This window comes from Vigna unguiculata, chromosome 3 (assembly GCF_037176805.1).
Source record: "Vigna unguiculata cultivar grain cowpea cultivar isolate G323 ecotype 2 chromosome 3, ASM3717680v1, whole genome shotgun sequence".
Classification (NCBI taxonomy): Eukaryota; Viridiplantae; Streptophyta; class Magnoliopsida; order Fabales; family Fabaceae; genus Vigna; species Vigna unguiculata.
In genome coordinates, this window is record NC_140794.1 from 50039534 (window position 1) to 50062196 (window position 22663).

A 22663-nucleotide genomic window follows, 5' to 3' on the forward strand; every position below is an offset into this window, starting at 1 on the left:
ATGATCAAAGTCCAAAGTGGAAACTTTGACCCATATTTTATTGATAAAAATATTTGTTAATAATAAACAATATATATTACTAGTGGATTTTATCAATGAATTTGATTGACGAATTTTACTAACAAATTAATTGTCAAAGAATATTTTTGCTTGGTAATAAAAGTTCTAATTTGCTTATAATTTTAACCTACAAATCCATTAGCGATGAATCGACAAAAATATCCATGGTAATTAAAATTCTAAAATTTGTTGGTAAATTTTGTTTTGCCAATAAGTTTTTTTCCATCGATCATTTTTTGTTGATAAATATGCATTTTCTTGTGGTGCCAAGGGGTGAAGTATGACGATGAAGATTTCTTATTTATATGTGAGACTGTTGGTGAAAGGAGGATATGTTGGTTCTCAAGTGTGTGTTCATCAATGTCCCACGTTGAGTAATATGAAGAATGGAGTAGAAAAAAATACTATTCTAAAAGTCAAGGATTTATTTGAAAGTGATCACCACAACTCAATAAGTGTATGAGGGGGCTTGATTAGTTGTATGTCACTAGAGAGTTTATAGTTTTGTTTAGAAAAATTATAGGAGAAGATTCGCAATTTTATCTAGAAACATTATATGAGAAGATTTGCAATTTTTGCTAGAAAAATTGCACAAGATGATTTACCATTGTTGCCAAAAAAATTATATAAGAATGTTTGTAGATTTTGTCAAAAAAATTGTATGAAAGGTTATAATTAATTTAGAAAGGTTTCATGTTGAATAATAATATGTTTGTTGAGAATTTTTGAATGTAAGTTTTGAGGCGACAAACCACATCTTTATTGTGTGAGTCCTAACTCTTTTTGAAATTTAAAATTATATTTGAGAATGTATTTTTTTTCTTTTATATGATTTTCTTATTAACCTTTTGTTTTTTGAAACAAATGCAAAAAGATGCTTGTGTGAGTGCATAAGAAAAACACTTGGTTCTTCATTACTTATTTGTTGTATTACATTACTTTCCTAATATTTTTTTTTCTTCTAATCTAATCTTTTAGTCGTTTATTGTGAGAATCTCAAGTGTGAGTTCAAGGTTCACATTCCATAAAAATATGTAAGCTGAACAATATATAAAAAAGAAAATCCAGAAAAACATAACCTTAAGGTATTTGTTGAACGTGCACTCATAGTCTATTATATGTGTGTTCATGACTCATTGATGTTAAATCTTCTTGTTGTTTTCTCTCACAAGAATCCAACAAAATATTGTGATGAATGTTGATCGAACACATGTGTAGGTGAAAAGGCTTGAATTTGAAGAATTCTTGTATGAAAATTTTTTGTAACAATGGTTTTATGTAAGTGTGTCCTTTTATGATAAGAACGATTGTATAAACGAGTCTTATTGTTGCTTGAGGAGAATTGTGTTCATGTTAAAGGAATTTGTATTTGAATGAGTGATTTTTAGAATTTCAAATGTGGATTTGAGTTTTACATTAAATATAAATGAACAAGATAAATAATATATAAAAAAATCTACAAACTTATTATGTTAATATTTTTTTTGTTGAAGGTGATATTTTTCGTATTTTTCCTTAGAAAAGCCCAAAAATTAGAAAAAAACCATAAACAATTAAGGTAAAACATAACAATTTTGTGTACAAATGTTTAAAGGGTGAAAACTCTCCCAAACTTTTCTATCTAAATTTTTCTGAAGTACGTATAATGTTAAATTATATTTTTTCAATCAAAATTTTAATTCAAACTTTCAATTTCTAAAATTGTTTGAAGCTTTTGTGATTTCAAATTCTTGTTTGAATATGTGCATCGAATAAGTTTATGAGAAGGATGAGGAGAAGTAACAAAGAGAAAGGGATGCACATTACATTACTTAATCATTTAGTTGGTTGCTGTGGATTCCTTACCCTGTTAGACTTTGATAGTTTTGTTACTTTGGTTTGTTGAGTACATGAAATTCCTCAAAATTTAGGGGAAGTTGTCGGTGTGGTATTGGGATTTGATTATTTTGCAAGTAATAGTATTTGTATGTAGTATTCGTTATTTATTAGGGTACCACTAAAAACCCATGCGGCAAAGGGAAGGCATTCACTTCCAGTCAAACGTCGTCGTCGTTGGTTTCACACTAAACACGTTTCCATGTCATCTTAGCTTTCGTTTTTTCAAAAATTGACAATAAGGGCAACCACGTAGGGCATTATTATAGGTACCACCACTATACTATGCTGCATTCATGCTAACTTTTTTTTTTTTTTTTCAATCAATTTCAACATTAATTTCTTCTCCTTTCACCTACTCTGCTCTTATAACTAGTAATTCATCCATCTCAAATAAATATCATTCATCTATCTTGATCTTTTAATTGTCAATGTCTTTAAATTTATTTTGTTTAACTAATATTAATAATTAAAATCAACTTTCTAATACATAAGTAAATATGAAATATAATTTATATACGTAAAGAAATTTATCGGTATAAATTTTATAGTAATTTACTTTTTATGTGTTTAAAGATGTTTCTCTATACAATTTCATGACTTTTAACCTTATTATAAAGGAATTATAAATCATTTTTCGTAATTGAAGAAAAAGAAAGTAGTGTTAGTTAATAAAAGTCTATTAGGACTAGGTTAATTAAAAAACATGAATCTTGATTTCCGTGAGAATGAACTAGGTTCCACTTACATATTTTAAATAAATAAACAAAAACTTATATTGTTTTTTTTTATTCAAGAGAGTTAAATGTTTGACAGATCCAACCTGGACTTGTTAGAACCATACACACTCTTGTTATCCTAGTGTGTGGTTTGTTTAAATGAGCAAAGGACAAAGAAACAAGTTAAACAAAACTATCACAGTCCACTTAAATTTTTAAAACAAACTCACATACATTACACACACATATATTAAATTCAATTATAGCTAATAAAATAATTTCAGACTTATATTATACTTTAGGAGATAATCTTATTTGGTGAGATCACACACTAAATCAAAATTAAAAATAAAATATTGATATATTGTGCAAAATCCAATCTTCACGTGTAACTTTAGTGCTTTAATTCTAATTCTTGAATACACGTTTGAACGAATCAACTTCCAGCCACTCATATATAGATGCATCTTTTGAGAGTGTCGGCTGGTAATTGCACAAATCCAGTCTCTATATTTTAATTTCCAACGTCAAACATGAACCTTTTATTTAGATCCCAAACGTGCTTCTTTTGTAACAGTGTTTACAGCACATTTTTATCATCTTTCCCAATTGAGCTGTCTAATTTAGATTGATTTAATCTGAACACAAGTAATCAAATATGCTTCACTGATTTGATTTTAATAGAAATACAAAAGTATGTTTTGATACATTATCAAATAAAAAGTTTCCTTTGATGTGTTGCTCCATAATTTACAGCAGAACAATCACACTGTTTTTTCATACCATATATTTATACACCGGCGGAACTTTAAAGGGACAGGGGAGCTATGGCTCCCCAAAATTTTTTGGAATTTTTTTAATATATATTTATATATTTTTTAAATTATAATTATATATTATTTATATTAAATTTATATTATAGAAAATAATAATAAAAAATAAAATAAAAAATGTAATGGAAATATTATTTATAAAAAAATTAGGGTTTTGTTTTTATTATAAAATTTTTTTATCATGTAAGTTATTATGAAAGTGTATGAGAAGAAAAAATTACAAAAAGATAGATTAGAAACGGAGGTTAGAATATAACTCTTAATTATGAAATTTAAGGATTTTGTGTTTTCCTACCTATAGTAAATTTTGTAAAGTTTTGAATTTATATAAGAGAGATGATAAATTTATATTAGAATAATTATGATAAATAGTAAAAGAATTAATTCTTTTTTTGAAGGAGGAAAGTTTGTGATAAACATGTAAAAAAATTGCATCTACGTTAACTAAACTTGAGAGATTTAGGAAGAACAAGAATTCAAGACAATAAAAAACAAATTTCTAAAGTTTCTAGAGTTACATATAATGAATTAAAAAATTCATTAGAACGCGATTCGGAAAAAGTGTCATCAAATTTCACAATAGTCACCAAATCAGATTGATGAGGTACGAATGATTTATCTAAAATGGTATTCATGGTTTGGTATCATGATATAATAATGAATGATAATCATATTTTTCTGAATTCTATTATTATGTGTGCTTGTTTTAAGTAGAAGAAATGAAGAGAGAATAAAGAGTTTTTTCTTAACTAAAAAAATAAAAAATATAATTTGGCACTCCCAAATTTTTTGTCTAAGTTCCGCCACTGTATTTATATATTGAATTTTGCATAATTATTGAAAAAAAAATCATGAAGCGTGTTAAATGAGAAAAATGTACTCAGGAATAAAATATTTTAACAAATGAAATATATTTATTTATGTTAAGAGTTGTAAAGCTTCATGGACTATAAATACTTAATTTAATGTTGTATAATGTGCGCGAATCCGCACATAAACAAAATTACCACGTTATCTTAAAACAATAGTTAAGTTGCGTAATAGTCGCGTATAAATTTTCGTAACTTCTCAAACTTCAACAAACAATATCTAATTTACTCATATATCAAAAAAATAATTTACTCCTCACATGAAGATATTACTTTACATGAAAAATCGTTGTCACATGTTCAGTGTCCATAATTTCCTATTTTAAAAAAAGAGACGAAAAAGCTTGGATGAAGAATATTCCAACAAATGGTAGGAATATTTAAATAGAGAGATAGGAATTTGTTAAGTTTGAGCAACAACTACCTAGCAATTTGTAATACAAAGGATAAGACTGAGTGACGACAAATCGAGAGTAGGAAGCAGTGAATATTTTGAAGATGGTGGCCATTAATTTCTTCCTAAAACAAACATATGATTAATGGAAAACACACTGCCGATATAATAACTATAATTTAGAAGCTCATGCGTGTAAAAGCATGACTAGGACAAAAAAAAACTATCAATACACTTAGATACTCTGATATGACTGCAGAAGATGCGTAAAAGGACATAGTTACTCATATCACACGTTCCATACTCTGATAAATCAAAAAATTAGTGTAGAAAAAAATAATGATAATATTATTAGTAGAATTTAGAGGGGCGTATTTAGAGGTCACTTTCGTAGCAGCGTGATATCTGTCATAAAATCTTTGGGAAACGTTCATCTCATCAACCACGTTGAGAAGTGTGGTGAGCTAGTTCACCAATTTTGGAAAACACCCCTTGGCCTGAAAATATCCTTGCCTATCACGTGCTTCAATCATCTACGAATATTTAGTATTTTCGTTCCCACTTTTTTTCTCTTAAATATCTTTATCTCACCAGACGCCTTAAGCCTTAGGTCATTCAATATCAACCATATTTCACCATATATATATATATATATAAAACAGAGCCTTGCTCATTCTTTCCAACCAACACTTCGCACTCCTTTCTTATTCCTATTCTCATTACTTCACCTCTCTTTTCTTTCTTTCTTTCCCACAAAGCAAAACCACCTATACAGTCACCTCACAGGTTAGTTGCAACACATGGATTGGGTTCGGGGAGACGCCGTCGGTCGAGGAAGCTTCGCCACCGTTAGTTTAGTCATTCCGACTACCAATCCCTCTCAGTTTCCGTCTTTAACCGCCGTCAAGTCCTCCCAGGCACTCACCTCGTTTTGGCTCAAGAATGAGAAACACGTGCTCGATCACCTAGGTTCTTGTCCGAGGATCATTCGCTGCTTCGGAGACGACTACAGTTTCGAAAATGGTGTTGAGTACTACAATTTGTTCCTCGAATACGCCGCTGCCGGGAGTCTCGCAGACAAGGTAAACAATTGCGGTGGCCGGATTGCCGAGCCTGAGGTTCGGCGTTACACGAGGTCCATCGTGGAAGGTTTGAATCACGTGCATCAAAACGGGTTTGTCCACTGCGACATAAAGCTGCAAAACATCCTCGTATTCGACGACGGGGAAATCAAGATTGCGGATTTCGGTCTGGCTAAGGAGGCAGGGGAGAGAAAACAGAGGAAGAGTGAATGCAGGGGGACTCCGCTGTTTATGTCGCCGGAGCAAGTGATCGACGGTGAGTGTGAGTCGCCGGCGGATATATGGGCTCTGGGGTGCGCCGTTGTGGAGATGGTGACCGGGAAGCCTGCGTGGAAGGTTGAGAAGGGGTCGAGTATGTGGTCGTTGATGCTTCGAATTGGGGTGGGAGAAGAGATTCCTGAGATACCTGAGAATTTATCGAAAGAGGGGAAGGATTTTATCGAGAAGTGTTTTGTTAAGGATCCTAGAAAGAGGTGGAGTGCAGAGATGCTTTTGAAACACCCTTTTGTTTCTGATGACACTGTTTCATTTAAGCGCCTCCACGAATCGCCCAGAAGTCACTTCGATTTCCCCGACTGGGTTTCTAGTGCGACTTCTTCACTTCCCAGTTCGCCGGAATCTCAATCGCCGTGGAATTTTGACGAGTCCCGTTTGGAGGGTTTCTGCTCGCCGGAGGACCGGCTCCGTCAGATATCAACGGTTGATCGGCCGGCGAATTGGTCGGAATCAGATGACTGGAGTAGTGTTAGGTGAAATTGGCATAGGAATTAGAAGATTGTTGATCGCAATCTCGGTTTTGATTATACTGAATTGGTTGATTTGATTTTTTGTAAATTGGGTAGGATACACATACGTACATTTGTGATTTGTGAACTGACTTGATGGAAGAGTTTTAACTGGCGCCGGTTGTGGCGCGTTGTACAGAGGCTGATTTTATAGTAAATTACTTGTTTAATCTCTTTGTTTCCTTCTATTTGGGGAATTTGGTTTCATGAGGGGTTTAAAGTTTTAACTTTTAGGAGGTAATGTTATGAATGGGGGGAGGCGCAAACCCGTGGTTGTAAAAGCGTTGACATGATTATTGAAGGCATGATTACATGTTGTCAAAGAGAATATTGGGTAAATGAAGTTTAAAACTTTTGGGTCGGTGTGGTCTGCGTCAAACACCCCTAATTTCTTCTATTTAATTTTGGCTTTTAACACTTTGACAAATTTGATGCGAATGGCCAAGTAAAATTCAATGATTTGGTGTTGGTGAGCATTTTTTTTATTTTTATTTTTTCTAATTGTGGTTTCCTTTGACTTGGTTGGTTTAAGTTTAGTGTGAAATGAAAAGGTAAGGGGAGAACCTGGGCCTTCACAGAGCGTATGGTGCCAGCGTGAAGACAGCTCTTCCAGCAATTGGAAGAAACACGGAATTAATAGTGCTCAATGTTATTATGACGATGAACAGAAATGTTTAACATTCAAAGTTGTGTTGGGAAAAACAGCGATCATCCCGTTGTGCAAAACCATCTAAATTTGTTCTAAATCCATTGAATACATTCCACCTAAGAGATTAGGTATGGTGGAAAGAAAGGAATCGACCATTACCAAATTCACACAAAGTGTTACAGCATTTGGGCGACGTAGGAGTGAGATCAAAGTATTCTAGATTTTCTTGTATTAGATCTTAACAATACCACCCAAAAGTAAAAGGTCAAATAACAACTCCCATGTTCCTTCGTATACAACACCAGAAAAAGAAAAGGGGAAAATTACAACACTCTGCGTGTTGTCAGAGTTTTGTAGGATGCATCATTTATATTGGTCATTTAGAAAAATCTTTCAAGAATGGTACAATAGAGAGCAGAAGTCAAGAAGGAGAATTAAACCTTGCTTATAAAAGAATAAGGTCAACAGCAAAGTATTCGAGGATCATAAACAATGGCCACCATTTTTTGTGGCCACTAAAATGTGCTTTACTACATAGCATTGGATACTTAAACAGTACTATAATTTTAGAACAAAAGTAAAGAATTAACCAAATTTACTCCTTCCCTTTTTTTTTATTTGTTTTCTATGATTTTGTAAGAATAAATTAAATAATTTAAAAATGAAAAAGAAACATAAAGATATAGTTGTTAAAATTTTAATTACTGTAATCTTAAAAGTCCAACATTTAAAAGAGCCGAAGAAGGGGTATAATTTTAGAATGAAAATATTATTATTATTATTTATTATTAAATTGGCTTAAATTTTCTTGTCCACCACTACTGTGTTAGTTAGGACTTGGACCTAAGTTCGATGTGTTGCGGCAAATATTTAAAATGCATTGCACGTTTTGTCTTTTTGAGATTTTATTGCGTCCAAATTGAAAGAGAAGCACTGCATTTGTGGCTGCTCTTTTGTGAAGCGTGTGGTGGGCGTGTTTGTATTACATTTTGTAAAAATCGTATTTTAACTTAATATGTTATAGTAAATATTTTCAACTTCTACAAGTATCATAATCTGGGAACTAAACTCAATCTTGATTTTGCCAAATATGCATTGGTAAACCAAACTCAATTTAATGATTAAGCATGTGTTTAGAATATTAGTCAGAGATTTGGATGGTCTTTACATGTTATCTAATCACAAATAGGTTATGTATGATAATTTTGCTGACTTTTATAGTAATTATTTTAAAAATATACTAATTATGATTTTTGCATAAGTAGAAATTAAACTCATTCAGTTTATATTCTTCAAAACTTTGTTTTAGCAGCATCCAGAAATTACAATTCACACATGCAAGAAAAATAAATGAAGAAGAAACAGCATGCAGGTGTGGAGATGAATAAGGGCGCTACTATAAGTTTGAGCTGAAAGAAAGATGGTAGCCCACAAAGCAATAATCAGAAAATGTATTTAGATTGATCCAATTGGAAGGCTCTTGAACAGGGTCCATGTGAAATATGGGCCATGTAATTCTGTACCATTAATCACTATTCTCTTTCGTGTTCCTCAATTTCGTAACAATATACTAAGTGTAGCACATGCATGTTCTTCATGTAATTTCAATCATAGTCACCCAAGAACTGATAGAGATGAATTAATTATGTTTTTTTTTCAAGTTTTTAATTCAGTCAAGAATATATTTTACTCGAATAACAGTCCAATATTAAACTACAATGAGAAGTGTATGGGATATATAATATTATTAATAAACACAAAAGAGGTATAATATAGTTACTTGTACCGATTTTATTTTTTCATAACTTTATTTCTTGTGATTTCATATTCTAAATAATTATTTAAGAGGATAGTTTGTCGCAAATTAATATATTAAATATTGGAAAGTATATTTAATTATCCGTTCTAATAAACCCTAAATTAATACCTTTTACGATTTAATGATGCGTATATTTATAAAACATCATCATTAGTAACTATACTTATGCTATTGGTAAGTCTAAATGTTCCAATCAGTGATGTTAATATTTATTCATTCATTTGCTTTGTGATTATTATTATTTGTCATGATCTGGCTTAAGAAAACACAAAACTTGTCTAATCAGGCCAAGCTTAATCATTTTGTCCAAAGTGAATTATAGTTTATAATCATGATGGAAAATGTAACTCTTTTATTTCTTTATTTTTAATTCTACTAGTAAAATTAAAAAAAAAAAGAAAAAATATGGTTTCTTATCAATTGAATCATAATATTAGCAACTAAGTTATTTGTAAAACCAAACCCACAGACAAAAAAAAAAAAAAACTCAATCTTCAATAAGGGGTGTGTGTGAATAAATACACCCTGGGTAGAGCTGGAAGAAAGATGTTAGCCATAATAAAGAAACAAGAAAACAAAAGGTTCAGAATGATCTGATTTGGAGCAATGTCCATGTGAAAGATGGGCCACATTATTGTGACCCACAAATTATCTTTGTACGATATAGTACACTTTATTTCCTTTCTTACACCCTAATGCACTTTTAATTAATTTTTGAATTTGTAACTGTAACATCCCAATTTCAGCAGCTTAAAGCTAATAAAAATAGAGAGTTTCATCATAGTTCCAAAACAGATAATCCAGTGTACACAATATATTAATACAGTCTTACAAAAGATATGACTATAAAAATATATCGCTTATACACTTAAACTAAACTAATAAACTCTATACTTAAACTGACCACTGCTAAAGCTCCCACTGGAAACCTCCTTCTCAACACTTAAACGATGACTCTTCATCCTCCAGAAGCGCCTTTGACACTGTAACCACATCTGCTCCCACCGAATAGGTGATCATCGCAAAAGGAAAACATACAACACGAGACAGACACACAACAAGCAAGGGTAAGCTAATCTGATTAAGGAATCATGCAGTTCATTTATAAACAGAGACCATGCAATTTTTCTCATTATCACCAGAATCATATAGACCACCACAACACATATACGTAACTCTAGACTCGATATCCGGATTATGTAAGCGACATTGGATCTCTGGGTGGCTTGCACCTGTGACGGTTCCCAAACTCTGCAGAGTTTGGACACATGGAGTATTCACCCGACCGTTCCCAGGGTAAGTCCCCTCCACGTCTAGACTGGATCAAGTCCAACGACGAGGACCTCCTGCTACTCCTCACGACATAATCCATTATGCTCTATCTGAGCGTGAATGATTATTGGAGTTTCAGGATACCAACCCATACGGAGTCCTTATGTCCTTACATACACTAAAACATTCCTCTTAGAATTTCCCTTGAAATCCTAATTCAACTACATCTTCTCATATTCCAACTTCATGCAATTTCACTCCACATATTACCAGTCATAACAATTCATGCATATCATAACTAAGTTCACATTTTAACATTTAAACATAGCTTCATTCATTAGAAACAGAGAAATAACACTCAGTTGCAGAGGTTCTCGCTCAAGCTAGAAGGTCTCGCCCAGGCGAAAAGGGCTCTCTCGCTTAGGCGAGTCATTCTCGCTTAAGCGAGGCTCGAAACAGAGAACAACCCAAACTCTGGGCGAATTCTCGCTCAGGCTAAGCTGTCTCGCTTAGACGAGAGTGACTCTCGCTCAAGCGAGACTGGCTCGCCTAGGCGAGATCTCGCGCAGAAACAGGGGATGAGTTTCTGGTGTTTTCGCTCAGGCGAGAGCTGCTCGCTTAGGCGAAAATACCAGATTCCCAATCTGTTCTCACATGCAACAGTAAAGAAATCTAGCACAATCCAAGCATACACTTAATTACACAATTCAAGCACTCATACAACAATCAATCATGCAATTCAAAGTCATCAGAATGATTTCTAGATGAAATTCAAGTAAAACAGTTAGCTTCCCTTACCTGTTATCCTGTTTAGACAACTTTATAAATGTCAACGCCTTAAAAACGTCAACACCTCTAACTCCACAGGATGCTCTATCTACACATAGAAACATCACAAGAACGATCAGGACATACCGTTATGATCACTGATCAACAGAGACTCATACTGATGATTAAAACGTCGCATGCAAGCGGAAGAGGGCTTGCATGTAACAGAAAACAGAAAAGACTAGAAAAGAGAGCGGAAACTCAACTTACCCGAACGGAGAAACTGATCGGTCCAATTTGAAGAGCTCGCCGAGAGGATCAATCCTACGGTCTCGGTTCTTCAATCAGACGACCAGAGAGACAGAACCTCTAGAGAAAAATCAGAGAACTCTAGAAAAGTGGTTTCTAGAGAGATGGTGTGTTTTAAAATAATGAAACTCGTTTATAACAATTCTATTTATACTAAAATCTTTTAATATTAAAGTAGTCGAGTCTCACTATTTTTAAATCACTATCACTTTTAAAACGCCATTTTCTAGGGTCTTACAGTAACACTATACCAAGAGTAGCATTATCCCATCTTTGAAGATAAATATATTTTTTAAGTTTATATTTATAATGTTATCTTAAAAAAAAAAACTACAATAAGTCTTATATTTGATCGTTTCTTATAATGAGCGCAAGTTATTAATTAATATTTAAAATGAATTAAAGGACTAGTTGAGTGAGAAGATTAATCTACTTGTTCTTTCCATTTTAAAATTATGAACAAATAACAAATAGAATCAATTATGTTTAGCGTTTGAGGCCTTAAATTTAGTGAAAATAATAAAATCAAACCTAGTGTTCTAAACTACTTTTCTTATTTAATATTTTTCATTATTTTTTCTTCTTACATATCACTCAAAATAATTAAATTATATTAACTTAATTTTTATAGCTTAATTTTGTTATAGATTTATATCATGTCATAACTACTGAATATAATTAGGCTCACAATAAGAGCTTCACTTTTCAGAGCTTATGTAATTCTTAAATGTGCTCAAATAGAGCAGAAGACATCATTTATCAAATTTCTGTGTTTTAGTTTTTCTCTTTTTTCTCTCTTTTCTTTCTATTTTCATATTTTTCTTTTCATGTTTTTCTATTATCCTTCTGCTATGATTTCTACTTTGAATAATGGAAAACTAATTATTTGAGGATCAATTCATAAAATAAAGATCAATTAACACAAATTGAGTTTTGTACCAACGTTCTTCATTTCAAGTTTTTTTTTTCTTTAAGTTTTTTTTTTTATATCAATTTGTGTTTCTAAAACTAGAATTCAAATTGAGAATAGATGAATGGATGAAATGTAAGTCCCATTTTTTTCAGTTCTAAAGCGTTTTGGGTCTGTCCTTTTTGTGGACCTAAGGCCAGCCCATTTGAGGACCTCCAATACTCCTTTCCAGTCCCCTAATCCTCATTTTATGTCTCATCTCTAAAAACAGTTCTGTCCTTTCCTTTACTTTTTGGAACAGGAGCTCTGCTAGGGTTTCACTCACGTTCCTCTACGAGCTAGCCAAGTTCATTTTACTTCCAAATAAGTTGAGTATTTAAACTCCTTTTTCGTTTCTTCCCCTTTTTACCATTTGGGGTACGTTGGTTTGGGTTAGGGTTCATCCTCATGCCCTGTATCATGCCCTGTATTTGTTTTTGTATCCACGTTTCAGCTCGCTGTTTGATTTCTGGAGCTTTGGTGTTTCTCTGTTAAGTGTTTGCTATCGTTTTCGAGCATTATCCAGGTAAGGGAAGCTAGGGTTTCACGTTATTTCTATTTTATGTAATTAGTGTTTTGTGGAATATGAGACAAGATAGGAAAAAATGTTAATTTTTGGTGTGTTTCCAAGTTAGGGTTCAAATATTCATGAAACTGTGATATTTGACGTTATTTTTCGTATTCTGGTCGTTGGGCGAGTGCCCTGGGTCGCTGGGCGACTTTGTCTTTTTCTAATATGTGCAGTTTTAGTAAAATTGACTTTCCCGACTCATTAACCGTTGGATTGAGCTCAAATTTGGATATTTGGTTCATAACATGTTATTTTGTGGTTTAATCGGTTGGATCGTCGATTAGATGTCTGTAGCTTGAGAAATGTGTCACGCATTACTATAGTGATTTTGGTTTTGTGATAATAAATTTTCTTAGGAATTTTGGTGTAAGAATTATGATAGTGTGTTGTGCTTGATTGTATAGAATTGCAGGTACTTAAATGTTAACACTCACTTATTTGGGATAAATACTATTTTGTTATATATGTATGTCATGGTATACATTTATAAAGTATGAGATTAAACGAAATCTTGTTATGTTGAGTATGAAATGGAACACATGACTTGTTTGGTTGGTGGTGGATTGGTATGACACTTGAATGATTGGGATGGCATGTGGAAATTGTTGGTATAAGAGTTTCAAGGGAGTTTCAAGGGAAACTCTTGGTGATGGTGGTTAGTATATACCTTGATATAGGAGATGTCTAGATAAAGGAATGTATCCTGAACTCTAATAATTGTTCATGCTCACATAGAGCATAATGATTTATGTGGTGAGAGTGGCAGGAGGTCCTAGTCTTGGAGCATATTGGGCCCAAGACATTGGAGGATTAACCTTGTGTGTCGTTGGGTGATAACCCCTTGCGTCTGGACTCTGCAAAGTTTAGAAACCAGCACAAGTGCATACTTCCATTAGAATTCTATATCAAGAGTATGATCCGGATATTGAGTTAGAGAGTCCTTTAATTGTTTGCTTTCACATGTTTTGGGTGCTTACTGCTTTGCTTGCCTGTAACCTGTTTTATAATCTACTTGCTCAATAACATGTTAAATATTTTACTCTAGCTTACCCTTTCTCTTTGTGTCTGTTCTCTTCTTTGGCTTTTTCCTTTTGTGATGATCACCAAATCCTTGGTGGGAGCAAATGTGGAGACTCTTGGTGATCGTGATGTTGGCGGGGAGACTGCGATGTAGTTAGGCTTCCTAGATCCTTTATTGTTCATTGTTGAGCATTTCCCCTTATGTACTGTAATCTTATAGTTTCTTGCTCTTTGAGCAAATTTCCAATTTAATCTAATATGTGTCTAGATTCTTTTCATGACATTGTGTTGTGTCTTTGGGCTTCCATTCCAGTATTATTTGGGATAACTGTAAAAAGATTAATTCTAATATACTTTATGGCGGTGCTCTATTTTATACTATAAACATGAGACGTTCTATAAATTAGAATTATTCTACTAAATTGGGACGTTACATAAAATCTTGATTTGATAACCAAATATGAATTCTATTAAAGGATATTGTGATTTAATTTGTATAAACCGACTTGATTAATTAATTGAATAAGTTAATTGTTAAAACTTATATTTGAATCTTTAAAAAAAAATTATGATTTCAGATTGTTTAGTTCTTTGAAAGTGTGATTGATCTGTATTAATTATCTTAATTTGGTTTTGATTTCTAAATTTGTTTCACAAATTTTTATTTTATGATTTCATTCCCTAAACCCCAATTTTATTTGTGATAGAATATTAATAAATATTGAATACAATTCAATGTGTTTTTCAAGAATCAAACTATGTTGAACTCTATATTTCAAAAATTTAGAGGACCTTAATATCTTTTATTCCATTGGGTAGTGATAATCAAATATCAAGATCACCTGAAAAAAGATATACAAATTTTCTTTTATAAACTATCAACATGTCATGATCACCTGAACATAGGATATACAAAATTTCTTTTATAAACTACCAACATAACGAAAATCTTCAAATTTTTGGGACTCAGTGACGGTCCGAATATAATATTTGCCAACTCGAACATCATATTGGATTAGTGACATAATCAACATTGTGTTTAATTACAAAATCATATAAAAAGATTTACATTACAATGAATTGGGTGGTCATCTTAGGCCCATACAAATAAAATATCATTAAAATTTATACATGGTTAAAGATTTTATGCACAATTTATGTTGATTGTAATTTGTTAGTCACTTGCATTTTTCTTTTTTATTTGAGCATCCGCATATCATAACTCTTGAATTAAAATGAAAAATTAGATAGAACTTCATTTACTTTAGAAATGGTAAGATTTGGCGAAAAACTGTAAGGGGAGGGATCCATATCATCTTTGCTTGGTTTGATTTGTCTATTTTTTTAAGAAAATCGTTCGATTTTTTTCCTATCCATATCAAATAGAATATATTTAGATAAATCTTCTTCATGAAAACCTTTTATATTTAGATGGAGGGAATCATATAATTTTATGAGATGATGTGCTATTTCTTGAATGAATAGTCAATCTTATCTTCAATAGGAGTGGGTCATAATGGACATTATATCACTCATCAAATAAAAAAACAAAAAATAAATCTTATAATGTAAAAAAAAAGTCTTGAGTAAAAGTATTAAATGAAAGAAAAGAGTTCGATTTCAATTTATATAGTAACAATATTTTTTTTTTCAAAATGTTTTTCATAAAAAAATAAGTACAAATTGTATAAGAATTTGGATTTTAGTTATGAATTTTGACCAATTGACATTCTCATGCAAAAACAAAATTCAGAATTCCAATTACCTGAATTTAGAATTCTAAAGTGAAAAAATAAATTCTCTTAATGGTTAGTTAAATGAATGGAGCGTGGTATACTATTTTGTGACTTCAATAACCGGCCAAATATTAAAAACATTATTCTAAACGCCTTTTATACTGTAGCGTAATCACTTTAAAAAAATTATAATAATGTATAGTGCTATCTAAGCTTTTGTCTCTTTCTTCTTTAACAAATCAAGGGAAATCTTACAGGTATTTTTCCCGCTTCCACAAAGTTTACATGTGAACTATGTAACGTGCGAAGCGTATTTCCATCATTCTTTAAATCATAAACCACATTATTTTATATAGAAACTAATTCATATATTTACCCCACCAATCTTAAACTACTACATTTTCGGGGTTTAAGTAGCCCAAAGTATCAGTTCATGAATTCAATATTTTGCTACTTGTTCCAGCTACCGCAACTACGTATTGCTGTTACATAATTAGATATGGGGAAAATAGAAAAAAGGGAAACTGAGATAGCTAAAATAAAAATAAAAATAAAAATAGAAATAATTTATCTTCAGCATTGAAAATACACAACTAAAGATGTTGAAAACTGAAGCACCGACTGCATCCAACCACACCCTTGAAAACAAATATTAACGTTTGATTTATTAAGTAATTAATCACGGTGTTGACTTACTGGTAAGTGCACTTCTTGACCAGCGAAATGGCCATGCCCATCTTCTTCGGATCCAAAACCAGAGAGCACTCAATCTTCTCGTGGAACTTGGGTTTCACCAATTTCCCCAAAACGAAAGCCCTGGACCGCACCATCACGCTCAACGTCAACGGCACCGGTTCAAGCGGTGCCCCGTTCACAGTGTTCAGGTTCGCTCCCCCTCCGTACAGTGGGATGTGACTCCCTTTCACCATCACTCTAACAGATCTTTGGCTCTTCCTAGATTGATAGAACTTTGGCATCTGCAAAGTTAATCGATTAAATTCACAAAGTGTAATGATTATGTTAAAAAAAGTAATTATGAACTTACAGTTCCAGTGGCAAGAGTGAGTTGATAAAAATTTAGATCCAGGGGAGTGGAGGTGACATGGACCCCGAAAAATGTAGCTGTGTTGCGAAACGTCAACTTCACAGATGAATTCATGGAGACCAAGCTGGTGGCAACTCCTGACACATCGGCACCCGCTTGAATCAGGAACTGATCGAAGGTTATACTCTGAAAGATTTCACATGAATTGGTTTGCGAGAGTTAATAAGTGAAATGTATTATATATATATATATATATATATATATATATATATATATATATATATATATATAATAACTGAAAGTGTGTGTTTAGAAGAATGAACCTTGAGTGAAATGGCAGGTTTTTGGGGGCGACTTGCGGCCCAGAGAATGAGAGAGAAAGAGGAGAAGAGAAGAAGGAAGGCGAAGATGAATGCGAGGAAATAGCAGCGACGAGGGAAGCCATGGTGGGCATTGTCGTGGGCGTCGAGGAGACCCTCTTCTTCGATGGCGTGGAAGTGGTCCTTCCAGGGCCTCCATGGGCCCTTGCGGTTGGTGGAGCTGCTCTTGCGGGAGCCGGAGAAGCGGGTGGAGGCGGACTCACGGGAGTGGCGGCCCAGCGAGGAGTTAGAGTGGGAGTGGGGCGGAGAGCCCAATGGGCTTTGGAGGGGGCTGGAGTGGAAGGAGTTGGTGGTCTTCTCGCCGTCGTGAGAGGAGTCGCGGGACGGGCTTTGGACGTAGTAGACGGGCCGGCGGGGAGAGCGGGGCGGTGAGGACTGGGAGAGGCTGCTAACCTCGGAGTCTGTCTTGGTCAGTACTGCCATGTTGTCGTTGGCTTTCATGTTTTTTTTTTCTCTCTCTCTCGTCTGTGTGTGTGTTGAATGTGATGTGAAGAAGAGAAAGAGAAAGAGAAAGAGAGTGTGGAGTAGTGAAGAAGAGTTTGAGTGAGGTTGGTGTGATGTTGGCGCAAAGGGTGTAAGCAGAATCTTGATAGCGTACTTGGTGGGGCAGATGGGGCCATTGCTTTTTTTTTTTTTTTTCTCCTTTTTTTACTGTTTACGAAGCTTTTCCCGGTGGCACGAAATTAATGGTAGACGAAACTGGACTTAGTTTAGTTATATCTATCAGATGCTACACCATGCATTCTCACATTTAATTGATACCGTCATGCACGCGCATTTAATTAATTTAATTTCCTCATCAAATATTAATTTAAGATAATAATAACAAGCCAATTATTGTTATTTTCGAACCAAAAGTGTTCTAAACTTAGATAATTTATGAATGGGTTGAATACGAGTCTAATTTTTTAAAATTTTGGTCAATTTTTCTTATACTCCTCTGAAATAAAAAGAAGAAGTTCTTTTAGTCTTTAAAATGTAAAAGATAACTAAACTAACGATGTCGATATTAATTTTTTTTTGTTATTTTTTTTATTTACATAAATTAACGTCAAAATTTATTTTAGTTTCTATTTTTTTCTAATTTATTAAATTTAATTAAAATTATTTTCTTAATCCCCCTAATATAAAATTATTTTTTAGTTTCAAATAAATTTCATGTGAATGATGAATGACTCAAAACTATGATCAACGCTCTTAAAGACAACAACAATACATAACATTAAACAATATAAAATATAATATTAAAGGTTTTCAATTCATAGAAGGTAAATAGGTTTATTTATAATATAAAATATACTGCTAATAGTGATATTGAACATACAAGACACGTCTCGTCATCAAAAGTTACATACAATTTGAAAATGTTGATTACTTCGACACATACTCACCACTCATCAAATTTATCATAATGTGTCGCAACAGTTAAAACAAGAGCAATATTTTGTTCTTGGATTTTGATGCATCGAGGAAAAGAGCAATATTTTGACAGATATTTGTATTTTTGTCCTTTTTTATTGTATTGGTTCAAAGTTTATTGTTTTTTTATTGATTTACTATTTGATGCACCATTCACGGCACAATGTGATTATTACAACCTGCAAATTTAAACTATATTTATATAAATAAATAAAAAAATATAATTTTTTGTTTTAACGACCAAAATATAAGAATATATATAACTATATATTTTTTTGTTTGAAAGCTTAATTGTCTAAACTAAAAGTTAAAATCCAATATCTCGAATTCCCTACATTTTCTCCCCCCAACGAATCCATTTGTGCTGAGTCCAGAATATATAAATTGATGAAATGAAACCATAAAAGGTCTGAATTTTTTTTTTTGAAAAGGATCGTTGAAGGAGGGAATTGCAGAGAGACCGGGGATATAACATCCTCAATGTTCATCGTCTCTCAACCCTCAAGCGCAAACAAAAATGTGGAAAACCTCCGTCAACATGAAGGCATTTTTTATATTTCATCTCATTTTCAATTACATTTAATAATGAATCTCTTAATTTCTAATTTCATTAATGCAGAATCAAAGGCAAGTGACAATGGTAGTTCTTTTGGCACTTTCCCTCGTTAATGGCTTCTCCTGCCTCAAGGTCTATACCTAATTATTTGTGCAGTAATTAATTTAAAGCATATAGTATATAGTATATCACCTACATTTGCAATCTTATTGAATAACGTTAACGATGATTCTGAATAGTTTCTTGGCGAATAACAGCTGGGAGAAACTTGTGGCTCTGATAAGAAATGTGACGGTGGTCTTAATTGTGGAACATGCGCTGAAAATGGGAATACCCGCTCTAGATGCGTAAGGACCCAACCTATAATCCCTACTTCCAAGGTACAAACCACTTTCATAATTTCTTTCAATTTTAATATAATTTTTTCGGTCAAATTGCCTTTTTAATAAATATTTATCATGTGAATTTGAATTAAAAACTGCATTTTTAATTAAGAGATGATTGTATCTTTGCATTGTGTGTGTTGTTAATGGTAATTGAAAGGATTATTGAGTGGTAAATATGTTGTTGTGGAGTTATTAGGTGAAAGGTTTGGCGTTCAACAGATATTCATGGCTCACAACTCATAACTCATTTGCTCAATCTGGCGTTAAATCGGACTCAGGATCAATCATTATAACCACCACAACACAGGAAGACTCAGTTGCCCAACAACTCGCTGTGAAACATTATTGCTTCTCTTTTACTATATTCTTTACTTACACTACTTCAAAATAATACATATATGTTTGGAAGTAATTTCCTTTTTCTTCTCATTTCCACTGCACAGAATGGAGTTCGTGGGCTTATGTTAGACATGTACGAATTTAACGATGACATATGGTTGTGTCACTCCTTCGGAGGCAAATGTTACGAAGCCACGTCCTTTGTAAGAGCATAACTTTCCTATGCACAATTTGTTGTCAAACGTAGAATCTCTTCTAACTTCTCTGCATGCATGCATGCATGCCAGAAACCTGCTATAAAGGTGCTTAAAGACGTTAAAGCATTTCTTGAAGCAAATCCGTCGGAAATTGTGACCATCTTCATTGAAGACTACGTGTCATCTCCCCAGGGGATTTCAAAGGTCTTTAACGATGCTGGGTTGAACAACTACTTGTTTCCACTCTCCAGAATGCCCAAAGACGGTGAAGAATGGCCAACCGTCGATGACATGGTTCAGAAGAATCAACGCTTACTTCTTTTTACCTCTAAATCATCTAAAGAATCTTCTGAAGGCATTGCTTATCAGTGGACATACGTTGTAGAAAACCAATGTCAGTTTCATAATTTTTAGTGAGGATATTGAACCCCAATCGTACGATTGTTTATATGGAATTTGATTAATTTTCAGATGGAGATGGCGGAATGGTTAATGGTTCTTGTCCACACCGTGGAGAATCTCCAGCCATGAACACCAAATCAAGGTCATTGGTTTTGATGAACTATTTTCTGAGTAATGCTAATTCATCTTCGACTTGTGCTCACAATTCGGCTCCGTTAGTTAACATGCTGAAAACTTGTCATGCTGCTGCTGATAATCGGTGGCCCAATTTCATTGCCATTGACTTTTATATGGTATTAAATTATTTTAATATTGCATTTAATTAATTTGATTGTCTTCTGGAAATACTTGCATTGATAATATATGTGTTAAAAGAGGAGTGATGGAGGAGGAGCCCCTGAAGCTGTTGACATAGCCAATGGCCACTTAACATGCGGATGTGACAACATTGCCTATTGCAAGGTTCATTACCAACTTCTCTTTCTATCTCACATCCAATAAAATGAAATAAAATCAAACTTATAACTTTGTTGATATATTCACACCAAAATAATTTTCTATGATGACAAATATTTGTTGCAGTGGTTTTAAAATCGAAAAGTATAACATATTCTAAAATTTAGAAATATTGATAAAATATAATAAGCCAGAAATTGAATGTATTGTTTTAAGGAAAAGTTATAAATATATGCAGGAAAATGCCGAATATGGAAAATGTGATGTGCCTGTACTTTCTCCACCGCCACCGGCGGCTGCTCCCCCAGTCGCCGTTGAAAAAAAAGCAGAGCCACCGACGGAGGAAGAACTTCATGTGGACACCCCTCTCAAGTTGCTGAAATTTTTATGGGTAACATGACCACTTTCTTGATTTGGCTAAAACTGTATCAAACCATACTAACATAACACTGCTTAATTTTTCAGAACTGGTTGCTAAGTTTGTATAATAACAAAGATTGAAAAGGCATCTTCAAAATACATTAGAGGAAGATTATAGTCCATGGAAACGTTTGAGGATTTTTTTTATTTTTTTATCAAAGGGTACTATTTTCGGTTGTCAGGTTTCATGACATATATGTCTGGTTTCTAACTAGCTACTACATGGACATAGTTCTCCATCATTTTGTGTAAAACTCTTTAGCTTATGCACCATTTCCTATTACAAGGTAAATATTAAGTAAGATATCTTCAGTGCATTGTTCACTGGTTCTTCAATTTCTTGCTTGATTTTATAATTTAAACAACTGTCAAACTCGTTCATGTGTTTTGATCATATTAGTATTGTAAAACAAGTAAATAGATTTGTCAATTCAACCTATGTAACCATTATTTTAAGGGTTAAATACGTTTTTGGTCCCTCAAGTTTCAGCGAAAATTGGAATTAGTCCCTCATCAAAACTTTTGATCAATTTAGTCATTCATCTTTCAAAATGCGTGAATTTAGTCTTTTTAACCAAATTTTGTTAAGTTTTTTTGACGTTTCAAGCGCATTTCATGATAGTATTTAAATTATTTACACTGTTCAACACATTTTTGTTTCAATGTTAACTTAAATACTATCATGAAATGCGTTTGAAACGTCAAATAAACTTAAAAAAATTTGGTTAAAAGGACTAAATTCACGTATTTTGAAAGATGAGGGACTAAATTTGTATAAAGTTTTGATGAGGGACTAATTCCAAAATTTACTAAAACTTGAGGGAACAAAAACATATTTAATCCTTATTTTAATAGATTAGGTCAGGTTCTTCTACCACCAACATATTTTGACCTACACGTTTGTGAAGAAAATGTACTCATGAGGTTAAACTCGATAATAAGATAAATCCTTTCACTTTAATTAAACAATTTATAAAGATCGGACCACGTAAAGAAGGAATTGATAGGGTAAGATGTAATGCTTGAAAACAATTTCAAAAACCATCATATTAATCTCGTCTTTTCTTATAAAATTAAGTGTGTATTTTTTTTTTATCTTAAGTTAAAACACTTATTCTTTGATTTTTCTATTGTTGATTATTTTAAATTTGAAAATAGGGAGATGAGAGAGAATAACTCATTCGTAACATTTAAATAGGAACTAGTTTATAGAATTGTAGTTCACGAACCACAATAGCGTCATGTGTATCACACACAAATCAAATCAATTATTTAGAGTTTAGAAAGTGTGTAATTTTAAAAAAGAAACTAAATATATTCTTTCTATTTTTATTTAATTTACACACGAAGAAA

At 32.9% G+C, this 22663-nt stretch overlaps 2 protein-coding genes and 1 pseudogene across 3 annotated transcripts; 2 read left to right on the plus strand and 1 right to left on the minus strand.

Moving 5' to 3' along the window:
* The first annotated feature begins 5181 nt into the window (after positions 1–5181).
* LOC114179852 (mitogen-activated protein kinase kinase kinase 20 pseudogene) lies at positions 5182–6787 on the plus strand (annotated as a pseudogene).
* Positions 6788–16240: 9453 nt separating this feature from the next.
* LOC114179097 (NDR1/HIN1-like protein 13) lies at positions 16241–17690 on the minus strand. The gene is made up of 3 exons (XM_028065315.2): positions 17079–17690; positions 16756–16941; positions 16241–16687 (listed from the first exon to the last, which is right to left on the minus strand). Exons 1-3 carry the CDS (start codon positions 17574–17576, stop codon positions 16403–16405), a joined length of 969 nt encoding a protein of 322 aa, XP_027921116.1. The 5' UTR covers positions 17577–17690; the 3' UTR covers positions 16241–16402.
* Positions 17691–18957: 1267 nt separating this feature from the next.
* On the plus strand, positions 18958–21617 carry LOC114174965 (PI-PLC X domain-containing protein At5g67130-like). 2 transcript variants are annotated; one of them, XM_085671665.1, is made up of 10 exons: positions 18958–19098; positions 19174–19242; positions 19368–19490; positions 19693–19830; positions 19940–20038; positions 20123–20426; positions 20504–20727; positions 20810–20896; positions 21129–21281; positions 21356–21617. In XM_085671665.1, exons 1-10 carry the CDS (start codon positions 19072–19074, stop codon positions 21389–21391), a joined length of 1260 nt encoding a protein of 419 aa, XP_085527791.1. In that variant the 5' UTR covers positions 18958–19071; the 3' UTR covers positions 21392–21617. The 2 variants fall into 2 exon arrangements, with proteins under 2 accessions (XP_085527791.1, XP_085527790.1); XM_085671664.1 differs by having other exon boundaries at positions 18992–19073.
* Positions 21618–22663: the final 1046 nt, after the last annotated feature.

Bases quoted from the DNA above. Each gene is read 5' to 3' on its own strand.
- LOC114174965 (XM_085671664.1), top strand. From the start codon at position 19,035: ATGTTCATCGTCTCTCAACCCTCAAGCGCAAACAAAAAT. The intron at 20,427-20,503 runs GTCAGTTTCATA...ATTAATTTTCAG, and splicing joins ATACGTTGTAGAAAACCAAT to ATGGAGATGGCGGAATGGTT. The intron at 21,282-21,355 runs GTAACATGACCA...TTAATTTTTCAG, and splicing joins AGTTGCTGAAATTTTTATGG to AACTGGTTGCTAAGTTTGTA.
- LOC114179097 (XM_028065315.2), bottom strand. From the start codon at position 17,576: ATGAAAGCCAACGACAACATGGCAGTACTGACCAAGACAGACTCCGAG. The intron at 16,942-17,078 runs GTTCATTCTTCT...GAAATCTTTCAG, and splicing joins AACCTGCCATTTCACTCAAG to AGTATAACCTTCGATCAGTT. The intron at 16,688-16,755 runs GTAAGTTCATAA...TTAACTTTGCAG, and splicing joins TCACTCTTGCCACTGGAACT to ATGCCAAAGTTCTATCAATC.